This window comes from Telopea speciosissima, chromosome 1 (assembly GCF_018873765.1).
Source record: "Telopea speciosissima isolate NSW1024214 ecotype Mountain lineage chromosome 1, Tspe_v1, whole genome shotgun sequence".
Lineage (NCBI taxonomy): Eukaryota > Viridiplantae > Streptophyta > Magnoliopsida > Proteales > Proteaceae > Telopea > Telopea speciosissima.
In genome coordinates, this window is record NC_057916.1 from 21,078,644 (window position 1) to 21,091,414 (window position 12,771).

Here is a 12,771-nt window from a genome sequence, read left to right on the forward strand (position 1 = left end):
AAATTGCAGAAATCAAGGCCAATAAATTAGACAAAATCTTAGAAAGCATACCTAAGGGCTTCGAAGGTAAAGGCATGATCGGAAGTGTTGTGAGCAGAGACTAGAGAGTGGATGGAAAAGGTCATTGGGGAGAGGAGGGGGGGGTGAGAAGAAGGACCGAGTCCAAACCTTAACTTCGGTGAATCAGAGTCCTATTGGGATTGGGGACTAACGACTTTGCACAATAGGGGCCGATAACCCATCGCAACAATTCTCTGTAAGCCTTCCGTTCCATTGAGAGCCCATAGCTTAACCCAGCTTTCCACACTACTACTCCTTAGTCCTCTACTCTTCCAATGGTTACAGTAGTCGTCGGCCCATAACCAGACTATACTTCCCAGTTCCCACCCCTCAGCAAACCCCACCTTCCATTCCCACCCAACACTTCTGTTCCCCATATAAACCAACAAATCCTCAGTGGCCGGTACGATTCCATAACCCAAAAATGTCGTACCCCATTTGTGTACTCGGATTTAGGCCCTAATTTAAGTGTTTGGATTAAAATAGAATAAAATTTATCATTCACATTAATTAAAAAATTAAAAAATAATATGATTTATTCAGTTTGAAAATACATAATTTGGTTCGATTTGATGATATTTCTATCATGAAACCAAAACCAAACCGATAAAAATTTCAGATTTGAAATCAAAATCGAACCAATTTAATTTGGTTTGGTTTGATTCTCTTTTAAACAGCCGGTTTCAGTTTTCAGTTTTCAGTTTCGATTCTAAATTGACACCCTTAGTTGTAGTAACCTGTGGAGGCTAGGGAGATGTAACCAGATGTTGTGCGTCACCCCTTCTATGGAGGAAATAGAATAGCATTATTCCCAATGGGCCCCCTAAAATTACTAGGCGTTGCACTCATTTTCTTTAAAAATATTTTGAGCGCTAACACACATGGACCTCTCTGCTTATGTTGTGAAAATTTTCTCTACTACAACTTCTTTTCCTCCCATAGTAATAATACACTTATTTGCCTAATTCCAAAAGTGGAAAAAACCGGAAGAGGTTATTCAATTCAAGCCATTATCCTCTATGGAGTGGTAGTGGAAGTGGTCACAAAAATTCTTGTAACTCGCCTGGAGACATTGTTCCTCAAATTATATCTCCCTCCCGATCGGCCTTCATCCCAGGGTGCATGATTTCAGACAACATTTTCATTGGCCATAAACCTTTCCATTATGTTAAGAAGAAAAGGAAGGGAAAGAAACGGCTGGTCATCCTTAAACTTGATATGAAACAGGCATATGATAGGATTGAATTGCAGCTTATGGAGCAGCTACTTTCCCGAATGAGATTTTGTAGTGCGCTTCTCTCCCTCATCATGGCATGTATTACATCAGTGCACTATTCTATCTTGATTAATGGTGTTGAATGTTGTGCAGTCAAATCATCAAGGAGAATTAAGTAAAGTAACCCCATTTTTTCAACCTTATTCATCATTCGCTCCCGCAAGCCCTCAATAGTGTTTTTTTTTTTTTTCAAACAAAAACGATGGTCTGATACATAGTATTAGAATGAGAAATCGGGACTAGCCCCTTTTCCATCTATTATTTTCAAACGTTTGTCTCCTTTTCTATGAAATAAGGTTGCAAGAGAATCATAACTTGAAGGACTGTGTTGATTGGTACGACAAGGCTAGTGGACAATCAATTGATTTGAAGAAATCGAGTCTTTGCTTCAGTCCGAACACATCATCCCATACAAGAGTTGTTTTTCGGGAGTGCTTAAATTTCCATATGGGAATGGGCCAGCAAAGTATTGGGGCTTGCCAACAGACTTGAGAGTGAGTAAAATTGACATGGAAACTCCTTACTCATGCAGATGGAGAAGTGTGGCTGAAATCAATTGCCTTCCCATGTCAAATTTTAAGGGCACTAACTTCGAGTTGCCCATGTCCATACATGAGCAGACCTGTGGTGAAGCAGCTTGTTTATTTTGGGGAGGTAAGGAAGATGCTTCTAAGATCCATTAGTTGTCTTGGAGGAAATTTTCTCAACCCATGGGCCATGGTGGTGCTCGTTTTCGAGGCCCAGCATTTCATGATAGGGCTTCACTCACAAAAGTGACGTGACGGTTATTTTCTGAACCAAATTCTAATTGGGCCCTGTTTTTGAAATCCATATACTTCCAAATGTGATTTCTTAAGTATGCTCGAGCTTGAGGGAGAGTGTTAAGTGTAATGTTGGTTTCTATCAGTTGTTATGTTGTATTGTTAGTCTTAGTTAGCAAGGGGTGTTATGGGTATTATTTGTTAGAATTACTTGGCAGAAATACTTAAGTCGATTTTAAGTCTCTTTGGTTTGAGTAAGCTGTTCATTTCTCAAAGAGTGGACTTCATTCCTCAACAATGTTCTCTCCTACTTTTCTCTCTTTCTCTTTTCCTTCCTCACTAGGGTGGCTGGTTGATTAAGGCCTTGATATTCTCACAACTAAATTGAAGTATGTAGCTATGATGCAGATAGAGATGAGTTCGAAATGAGAGGTCCAGCCAGGTTTAGGTCTAGAGGTATAATATCCATTCTCTCCCCATTCCCTCTTTCATCCAACTTCTCCATGATTGATTCATGCTATGTAAATTAAAAGATGAGAAGAAAGTGTCCTATCTGCAGCCTACCATTTGATTGGCCTGGCTCAGCTTAATTTGGTTGAAAGTTACCCAAAATCAAGACTTAGACTCCTAGAATTATCTAAATGAATGAATGAGAGAGAGAGAGAGAGAGAGAGAGAGTAATGGATAGATTAGACCAGATGAGGAGATATTAAGTACCAGGGTCGGATAGGCCTGTGTATGATAGTCCAGATCCCACCCACATGGTGAGAACCAATCAAACAAAATCTCTACCCCATTTGACACAGGGGTCAGAGGGGGTTAGATGTATGAAGATTCTGTTTGGTTGGTTCTCAACATGTGGGGTGTCACCCCATGTGGGTAGAGGATCCAAACTCAGTTCTATGTGGGAGAATGTGGCCTTTGCACGCACGCAAGGGCCAATGGGAGAGTATGCAGCAGCATCAATAAGGCGATCATTACCGTCATTCATAGGGAGTGGGGCGGTTATTTTGCCCCCTATGTGTGGATCCAGATCCTCTACTGCCGAGCTGCCCAGACACTGTGAGGCACGCAATGACCGCCTTACCCCGACTTGGGCAAGGCGCTCGGGCAAGTGTGAGGCGGTCATTGTGCGCCTCGCTGTGTCTGGGCAGCACGGTCCTGTCGGGCAGCTCGACAGTAGAGATCCAAATTGCCGGACCAGGATCCTCTGCAGTACCGGTGGGGCGACAGTGCACATCCGACAGCACAACAGAGCTCACGTGACACACATGGCCTTTGCTGTGTCGTCAGATATGCATTGCCCGCCCGCCAGGTACTGCAGAGGATTTTAATTCCAAATTGCCTATGTGTGTGTCTAGGCACAGAGTGCTCACACCCAAACAAAGAACTTTTAAAAAAAAAGGAAAAAGTGTTTTGTGCATGACCGTAGACACACCCCCAAGCAGACATAGGCTGTTGTTCCACACAGTTTTTATAGTAGCAATAAAGTTTTTTTGTTTCTCAAAGATAACATATGCACGCACATCCTGCCTCTATAGAATCCTTCAAGAAACTCCCCATCACATGAATATAACAATATGAGAACCAGAATGAGGAAGTTCAAAGTAGCGTTCATGATCAGGTAATGACACATTGAACTTAACACGGCAGGAACTTTATGATATAAAAGATAGGATTAAATCCTCCAGATCATTGACCCTTCGATTTATATTATTAAGAATCCTTTGGGGATCTAGATGATCGACAATGAGATTTAAGTGACCGATTTCTATCCTGTTCCTGCCATGTGAAATGTGAAATAATCTTCTTTATTAACTCCAAAAAATGAAATAGGGGTATACTACTTATTAGTAGTTACTGCTGCGAAGGGGAGAAGTAATCTTTGAGAATATTCATCCAAAGGTAGAGACAGTGAGAGTTAGTACCTTCAAAACTCGAAAGCTTCTCACTGTTGAGAAGTAAGCAAATGCTAAATTGACTTAACTCCTCTCAGGTAGTGTGTTGGGCAGGGGTGAGGTCGTCATTTTTGATCCCCTATGAGAGGAATCGATGAACCTGACCAGGCAGCTGGGAACCTGAGAGGAGAAAAATTCAACAATATGGGCCCTATACAAGATCTGAGAGATCAGTAAAGAGTGAAGAAGGGTTTTATATATATATTTAATGTCGTTTCAAAAGCTATTAAGTATGTTATCACATTGTTGGTTTCGGATGGAATGCCATTAATTATGCTAAACACTGAGGGGAAGAGAGAGCCTTTGCTAATTAAAGTTGCTGCTCAACAAAAAGGATTATGTCTACCAACAACAAGCAACCACCTAAAGTAGTTGATTCCACAGTTGGAATTATGTTTTATGCATTCAAAAAGAGGGTTAAAGAAAAGGCAGTTTTGATGATTTTCCCCCAATTTAGTTTTGGGGTTACGAGGAATGATAATGAAAGAAGGGACTGGGGAGTGGGTGGTCGGTGATCAAGGTCATCAACAATTGACTACTTGTGAAAGAGTCTCCTTCTCCTTCTCCTTCTCCTTCTCAGGCCAAGTTCCAAATCTGTCTCTCAATCACGATGAAAGGACAACCACCTCTCTAGATAATAGAGAGTAGACCTACCTCTTTCCCGTCAATCAAGGCTGACATAGCTGCCCACCCCCACCACCACCGCCAGCCCCACTCACGCACCGCACGCACGCATGCACGCACAGGCTCACACACACACACACACTTATCTCACCTCCCCCAAGCAAGTGCATTACATCCATCTTTGGATTTTCTTATTTCCTTATCCTTTTAACATATTAACTATCCAAAACTACCCTATATACGTATTTAATACTATGTCCTCAATGGCCCCAATATTCACGTCTTCTATAGCCTAATATTAAATGTCAGAGAGAGAGAGAGAGAGAGAGAGAGAGAGAGAGAGAGAGAAACAGAGTACTGACTTCTCAGTTCTCACAAGAGTGAATAAGAAGTCACAGGCTCACATCAACCCCACTTAATTTCTCTCTGTATCTTTATCTTCGTCGTGATAATAAATTAATTACAGAAAAATACGTGAGGACCATATACGTGTCTCTATTCCCAGATGTGTGAGTAGTACGACGTTGTGCACCCCGTATTAAAGAATTGGGGGAAAGGATGACGGATTGGATTTTGGTGGAGTCTGTGAAGTCTCTTAAAATCCTGTCATAAGAGTTGGGGACATGTTCGTCTGCTCCATCATAATCTCTCTCGTATGAGGTTGATGGGGTATTGGGTTTGCATTAATGTCTCCAATGTATTTGCAGAGTTGCAGGGAACCACCACGTAAGTTAAAAGGATGAAAAAAATTTCACAGTACTTACAGTGAAATTTACTGTGCTTATTAGTTGATATTGGATAGGATTTTATGGTGGTGAGGAAAAATAGGTGATATCTGACACTTCTTAGTGTTTTGCTGACTTGAGGAATTACAGGGGAGTAAGAGTTCTGTGATCCTCTGTTTATGGTTGCAGGGATTCTGACAATGTAAGTTGATGCTGAAGGTTTCAAATTCAATGAAGCTTTAGAAATGTCTGAATGGTTTCGTTCGTGATTTGCAGAAGATTGAAAATTTTTGAAGTGGGTAGTTGAAGGATGGGTTCCTTGGAGTTACATAGAAAGAGCGGGAAAGAAGTTTTTTTTTTTTTTTTCATTCCGATAGTTATTTTCATGGATGTTTGAGCACAAGTGCCATGTGGTAAGCTCAGATGTCTGCACATGGCTTCACCAATTTCCACCAATTTTCCAAGCTTTGAGGCTGCAAATTGATACACGAAGATCTGTGGTTTGATATTATCAAGGGAATCAGCTGTTGAGAAAAATCCACCTGATTGGTGTAAGAGAAAACCCATAAAAAAAGACCCAGTTTTTCACAAGCAACGGGAACCGTGAAGGACTCAAAGGAAGAAACAACCCTGAAATTTCAAAGCAAGTCTAATAATTACACAAAGAAAATCCTTCTTCCGGAACAAAACAATCTCTCCCAAGTTGCGCTTTGGGAGCCAGTTTCAGTCAATTCCTGTTCCCTGAGATCTCCAAGTAAAACAACTCATCATGAGTGTCATTCCTTCTTATTCTTCATTTATGTTCTTCAAATATTGATTTCATTTGTGGGTTTTCTTATTCTTCTCCCTTCTTCATCCAATAAACTTCGCTCTTTCACTGCTGTTCTTAGTTTCAATTTGCAATCCATAAAACTCCACTTTACTTTTTCACCTTCTCTGTTAATAGGGTTTTCTTTTCTTTTGTTTTCTTTCCCCCCCTCAACTTTATTGATCCCTCTACATCTCGGTTGCAGTTGGACTTCTTCTACTGGAGTAGACCCTCTCTTGTATCTCTTCTGCTAGCTACCTGATAGTGAGAGTGACAAGGGTTTTTCTCCTCGCTCTGCTCAGAACTGAGTAAGTAAGGTTTTATTTCTTCTCTTCATTTCTTGCCCTATTCACCCTTTTTTTTTCAAAGACCCATTAGCAATGCTTCCAATCCAATAAAAATACGATCTTATTCACTCCTTATTTATGTTATTGTACATGGCCATGAGGGAAACAGTTGAGAATCAAATGAGTTGTCCTTCAATTACTTCTTCTTCGCGTGTTGCAATTTTTTTCATTTTTGTCGTCTGTGGTGCTCTGCTATGTTCATCTATTTCTTCACTCCTTACCTTTACTGTTTTGATTTTATCCACTCTTCTCCTCTTCAAAGTCACAAAGAGAAAATCGATTACCAGTACTGGTGATGATCTAGCAAGAGAAGAAGTTGTTAGCACCACCATTTATAGGGAAGTTTCGGAAGAGGTTACCCATGAAAAGCAACAGGAAAGTATGGATATTTCGGAAGAGGAGGAAGAAAGTAGAGAAGAAGATGAAGTGGGTCAGCTTCAAAAGAATCAAAACATCGTGACAGGATCACATGGTTTATCGTCAGAGAGCGAAAGGATGGATCACTCATCGTCGACTAGTGAGGGTTCTGAGTTTGATTGGGCGTTTCCCAGTGAAGTAAGATGGGGTCCAGCTGCTTGCTCTGATGATTCCATTTCAGACGATGACAGCCTTATTGAAATCGAGCTCCCAGAAGGTACCTATTTTGGTACAAAGGAAGAACCAATTACTGTAAAGTCACGGCCAAATTTGCCGGATTTCTTGCCGGAATCAATGTTCCCACAAGAGGATCTGATGGGTATTTTGGCAGAGATTAATGAGATGAACGAAGAAGAAAACTTGATTGAAATCGACATATCAATGGGTTCCATCAAGTGTTCAAGGTTAGAGATTGAAGCATAAGTTGTTGTTGTTGGCACTTTGGAGTTCATCTTCTCTACGAAGCCTATCTGTGCCTTTGGAAGTTGATGATATTCTTATTGTCACTTGTCAGGGTTTAGGATTAAAACTAAAAGTTTTGAAGTTTAGGGTTTCATCCCTCTTGTCCCGTTATAGTGCTTCAAAGTTGTTCTACTTTTTCATTGACATTTTTTTTTTTTTTTACCTTCTTCACAAATATTTAGATATTTTGTATCAAATGAAAATCTTATAAAAGAATCTTTTACGTATGTTTGTTTTTTTAATTTGTTAGAACTTTTATGTATGTTAATGAGCTTTTAAAATGGATAGACCTTTTGGGAGATAGTTATGGTCCAGCCACTGTCCTAGGGTCGTAAAACATTGATCACCTGTTTTCGAATGATCAAATATACCCCTTCCCCATTGTTGTGCGACACTAACATATACTAAGAAAGGGATTGTTGATACTCATAATCACTATGAGAGGTTCAACTTTGAGGGTATGTCAAACATTTGTCATGACCATCAACTCTCAATGATTGTTTTATTTTCAAAAGTTATTTAAGATATAGATATTAAAGAGTTTTCAAAAATAATTGGAATTATCAAAAGATGTCACAGTCATGCATATTTATGTATACACGACATGTGAAATGATAATATTATCTCTATTGGAAAAAAATTGTGTATCATACGAAAAAGACAATAATGTTTGACTACAAATTATTTGGTACCTTGAGAGGTGTCAATAAGAAAATCCCTTAAAATAATGATTCCGAGTATGTGATCTAACAACCGTTCATAAAAATACTTAGTGCAAACTTTTCTTAAACAAATATAATTGAAACTTCTTTGAAAAATAAAGAATGTGAAAGTGAATAAACTTTGGTATTCAACATAAAAGTTTTAAACTTTGATATTCAAAATAAAAGTTTTAAAAACAGAGATGCATAGTGGTTCCTCATCTCTAATTGAGGGTGGTAGAGATAACTAACTTGAGTGGTTTGTTCTATTGTATTATGCATCTGTTTACTTTTAATTTAATCTTTTCTCCATTCTCCCAAAGAGGGGGGAAAATTTTGGTAAGAAGAGGGAAAAATTTCACACATTGTAACCTAAAATTGAAACAATTTGTACCATATGAAAAAAAAAAAAAGGAGTGATTTAAGTGGACTGCAATTCATGGGCAAAAATGATTGGTGGATACCAAGGATTCCCACATGGCAGTTCAGATGATGCTAAAATTTAGAGACAAATAAGCCCACAGGTCTACCATTAAACATCAAGTTTCTCTTACCAAAATAAATAAATAAATAAACGTTAAGATTTTTTTTCTTTTTTTGGAAAGGGAGCTCAAAACCTCCTGGTGAGCATGGGCATGAAGTGCACCACAGCTCACCAACTGCGCTAAACAACTATTGTTATAAAAATCAAGTTTCCATCATATCGAAATCAAAATCTACCACATGAGGAAAAAAAATTTGAAGATTATACATTGCATGGTATGTTGAATCGTATTTTCCTTACATTCAGACTTCCTCACAATGTACATTATCAAAAGAATCATATTGATCATTGTGGTCATTCTTTCAAGACAAATGCTGGCAGGGTTATGAAAATTGGAATTAGAGGTTGGAACGGGTTAGGGCGGTAGTCTTAGAAACCCTAAATAGGAATTGGAATCGAGATCGAAATCAGTCTCAAAAAGCCTAAATTGATCCCTCTGATCTAAAAACCGAACAAGTAACAAGGTGAGAAAAACCAAACTTGACTTGATCAGAATGTCTACAAATGAGATCGGTCATGGCCGATTCTTTATCTTGAAACAGTGAAACCTGGCCATGATGATATTCATAAGTCATAACCATAACTAACCACGATTTTAGATGTTGCCATCATATGTCATATGTGTCATTGTTATCCATCAATAGGTTTAGGATGGTGAGTGCATAGGAATAATGTTTTTTAAATCTTGGAAAATAAATTCACATTGGTATTTTGTAGAGAACATTGCGAACAGATTGGGTAAATGATCTACTAAATATTAATAGGGAAAAGGCTGGACACATTACTTGTGTACCGCAAGCTAGCATTCATTGTGTGCATCTTTCTTTGCCTTCAAAATGACATTTTGCCCCTCCTGTATGATTTGATTCTACGCCACCATTGGTGCCACCCACTAGTTTACCACATGCAGACAGTGTGCCTATCTCTTTCCCATACTAATATGATTATGAAAAACAAAATTAACGAATAATAACGATTTGAGGGTTGAGATCGAACCTCGTCTTCAAATGACTGTTAGGTTTGGATGGGTGATTTATGGGATGTAGGGATTTTCTTCTACTCCTCTTACAACTCCTGTTTTTTATGGCCCTTTTATTTTGTAAAATTTTTCATGCAATGAATGATATTTTACATTAAACTTTTCTGTAATGCAATTTTTTTTTGGAAATTACCCCCTTCTCTCCCCCATCCAAAGCCTCCTATGTGCTAGCTTAGCTGGATTTGCGGCTTACCCAACTCTCTCTCTTTTCTTAAGTATTCCACGTATTCTTTTTAACAAACAACAAGAAAGAAAAATTCTGTTTTCTTGAACCTTTCTGATAAGCTCATCAGAATACTCTGCCATTTTTGAGCCATCTAGGCCAGTTGGTTTTGTTCAATTGACCATTGGATTAGTTGGTTTTGATCCTTGCATTTTTCAATTGTCTATTTATGTTCATGCAATCTTCTTAAAATTTCAATATTTAAATTTCATATTTTGTCATTTGGTGAAATCCATTTAAGCTGACACTTGACATGTAAAAGAAGTGCCTTCAGGTCTACTTGTCCATAAATTTTGAATCACATATCATATGATAGGATAGGCATTCTTATAAGTTTATTAGAGTGGCAAGCTAAATTCTTTGTCGGGTAAGTTTCGATCCACATGAAAGGTATAACGATTTGGACACTGTCTGAGAGAGAGAGACTTGGTGAAATAGACGTGTATGTGAAAATGTGTAGACTACCTACACCTAGACAGAAAGACCCTATGAAACTTTATTCTAAAACAATTGTGCAAACAAAAAAATACTAATACAAAATCTTATAAGTAACAAATAGAATCACAATAATATACCACACACATTCTATGGATGATTTGCTGCAATGTGCTTTCCTCACTATGGGAGAAATTAATAGAAGATAATGAAATCAAATAAAAGGACCAGGACAGCACCTTAATTTGAATTAGTGTTGCTCTTGATATGGGTTGACATATTTGCCGGTCAATTGGGGACCAAATTTCATTGAGAAGTAGTCCCAACCACCCTTACCTATGTTACAAATTTGAGTTTTAATAGTTTTCCCATATAACTATTAAGATGAAGTAAACGAATGTACTTAAAAACTTAAACAAATTGTTTAAACTATTAAATAGGGAGTGGACAAAATCTATTAACTAACTTATATAATTTTCATCCAAAGTCCTGGTCAGGACTTAGGACAAGGACAACTTGTCCAAATTTAAAATCAGACCAGGTTCAGTTTGGAAATTCAAATCGATCGACTTAGTTTGTCTATATATAAATATTATTATGGAATAATATTTAATGGTTGTTTGAGATAAATTTTTGAGTATTAGCTTGGCTGATTATTGTTTTGTTATTTCACAACTGGGTTTTGATTTTTTTTTTTTTTTTTTTTTTTTGGTAAATAACTGGGTTTTGATTTTAAATCTTAAAAATAGTGCATTAATTATATTTTATGTTATATATGCTTAATTTAGGGAAAAGAAAGGCTAACCAGTCGCCTTTCTAGGCATGGCTCCAACAACTAGACATATAACCTCCTTGTCCCATGGGATTTCTGCCTTTTCATGGGACAATGCAGTCATTTCCAAAGTCATTAAGTTGTTACTATGTCTAGGCGTTGAAGCCGCGGCTAGAGTGCAACCGATTAGCGTTCTTAAACCCATTTAATTTTTATGTTGTGATAATCATGCATTAAATACAAATATACAATGTATCTAACAAATTAGGTCTGGCATTGACAACCCACACTAAAAATGGCTTTTTTTATTTGGTAAAGTTTCTTGTGGTCGCTCTATTCATAGAAGTTTTCATGCACTAATCATCTAATGTGTCACATAAATGGATGATTTGATCAATCCAACCGTTGATGAATAGGAAAGGTATGGTCTAGATTGGGCACATTTACCATTCATGTATTTACGTCTTTTCCTAGTATTTTTAGCCATCTGTTTATTTTTCATCAAAATATAATAATAGTTCAAATCTAATTGAGTTCAAAATTAATAGTGAATTATATTGATTTGTTGCGTAAAAGATATTAACTCCAACCTTCTATTGTGGGACAGCCCAATAGATCGGCCCAGTTTGTTTAGGTTGGGTGGGATAATGCTGATGAGGCACTTTGAAATCCCACCCCAATTTTGTTTGATTATCCCGGAGATGTGAACTTACAAAAGCTTAGGGAAAATCATTAAATGCTTTGTCTACTGATGTTGCATTTCAAAATTCCACCCCAAGTCTATCCAAAGTCCACCAATTTGATGGGACTTTGATTATCAATCATATGGGTCTGATCATATGAGAAAAAATAATTTTATCTCAATATTTCCTCTTCCCAACTATCCCACCCCCACCTTCTCCTCTAAACAAACAAGACCTTTGTATTTCAACCATCATCATAGAGAAAACTTAATTAGGAAAGCATGTGGATTGTTTATTTGTCAAAATTCAGATCAATATACTAATTAAATAAAATAAAATAAAAACAAAATTTTGACCAAAATATGTCATATATTTGTAATGCTTTTGGAACTCCAAAAAATGTCATATATTTTGTAATGCTTATGAGTTGAAAATCACCACACAAGTCAATTAATTTGCTTACAAAATGTGAGCACCAATTAAACTATCAATTGGCAGGCACAAGTGCTTGAGGGTGCTCGCCAACTAAAGATTGTACCTTTTATGATGTCCACGTTGGTTAGACCCCATGAGAAACAAACTAGTGATCGAAGAGTTCCTTCTCTCCAGGAAAGATAGGCTTCTTTATTTTTATTTTTATTTTTTTAGTGGCGTTGAGAACTGCACATCCATGATCCATCAACCCTTTGTCTCCTCTCTTCCCATCTTTTTATTTATTGAAATTAGGTAAGAATAACACTACCTAGTCACTTGGCCCCTACACCAAGGTAGGGGCCAACGTGAGCACACAAGGGCATCGATTAAGGGGAATTATTCATTTTATAGGGGAGCAAAGTAATTATTTCAGGGGGCTGTGTCTGGCCTAAGTTGCACATGAGTAACATTTTTCTTTTTGATGAAAGAAACAATTTTCTCAACTAAGACCCACATGGTTAA

General features: G+C 37.7%; 1 protein-coding gene across 1 annotated transcript; it reads left to right on the forward strand.

Moving 5' to 3' along the window:
• The first annotated feature begins 6,649 nt into the window (after positions 1-6,649).
• Positions 6,650-7,615, forward strand: LOC122667757. Its single transcript, XM_043864205.1, has one exon. The coding sequence runs from the start codon at positions 6,650-6,652 to the stop codon at positions 7,397-7,399; it is 750 nt and encodes a 249-aa protein (XP_043720140.1). The 3' UTR covers positions 7,400-7,615.
• Positions 7,616-12,771: the final 5,156 nt, after the last annotated feature.

What these genes read in the sequence shown, in the direction of transcription:
- LOC122667757 (XM_043864205.1), top strand. Translation starts at nt 6,650, where the DNA reads ATGGCCATGAGGGAAACAGTTGAGAATCAAATGAGTTGTCCTTCAATT.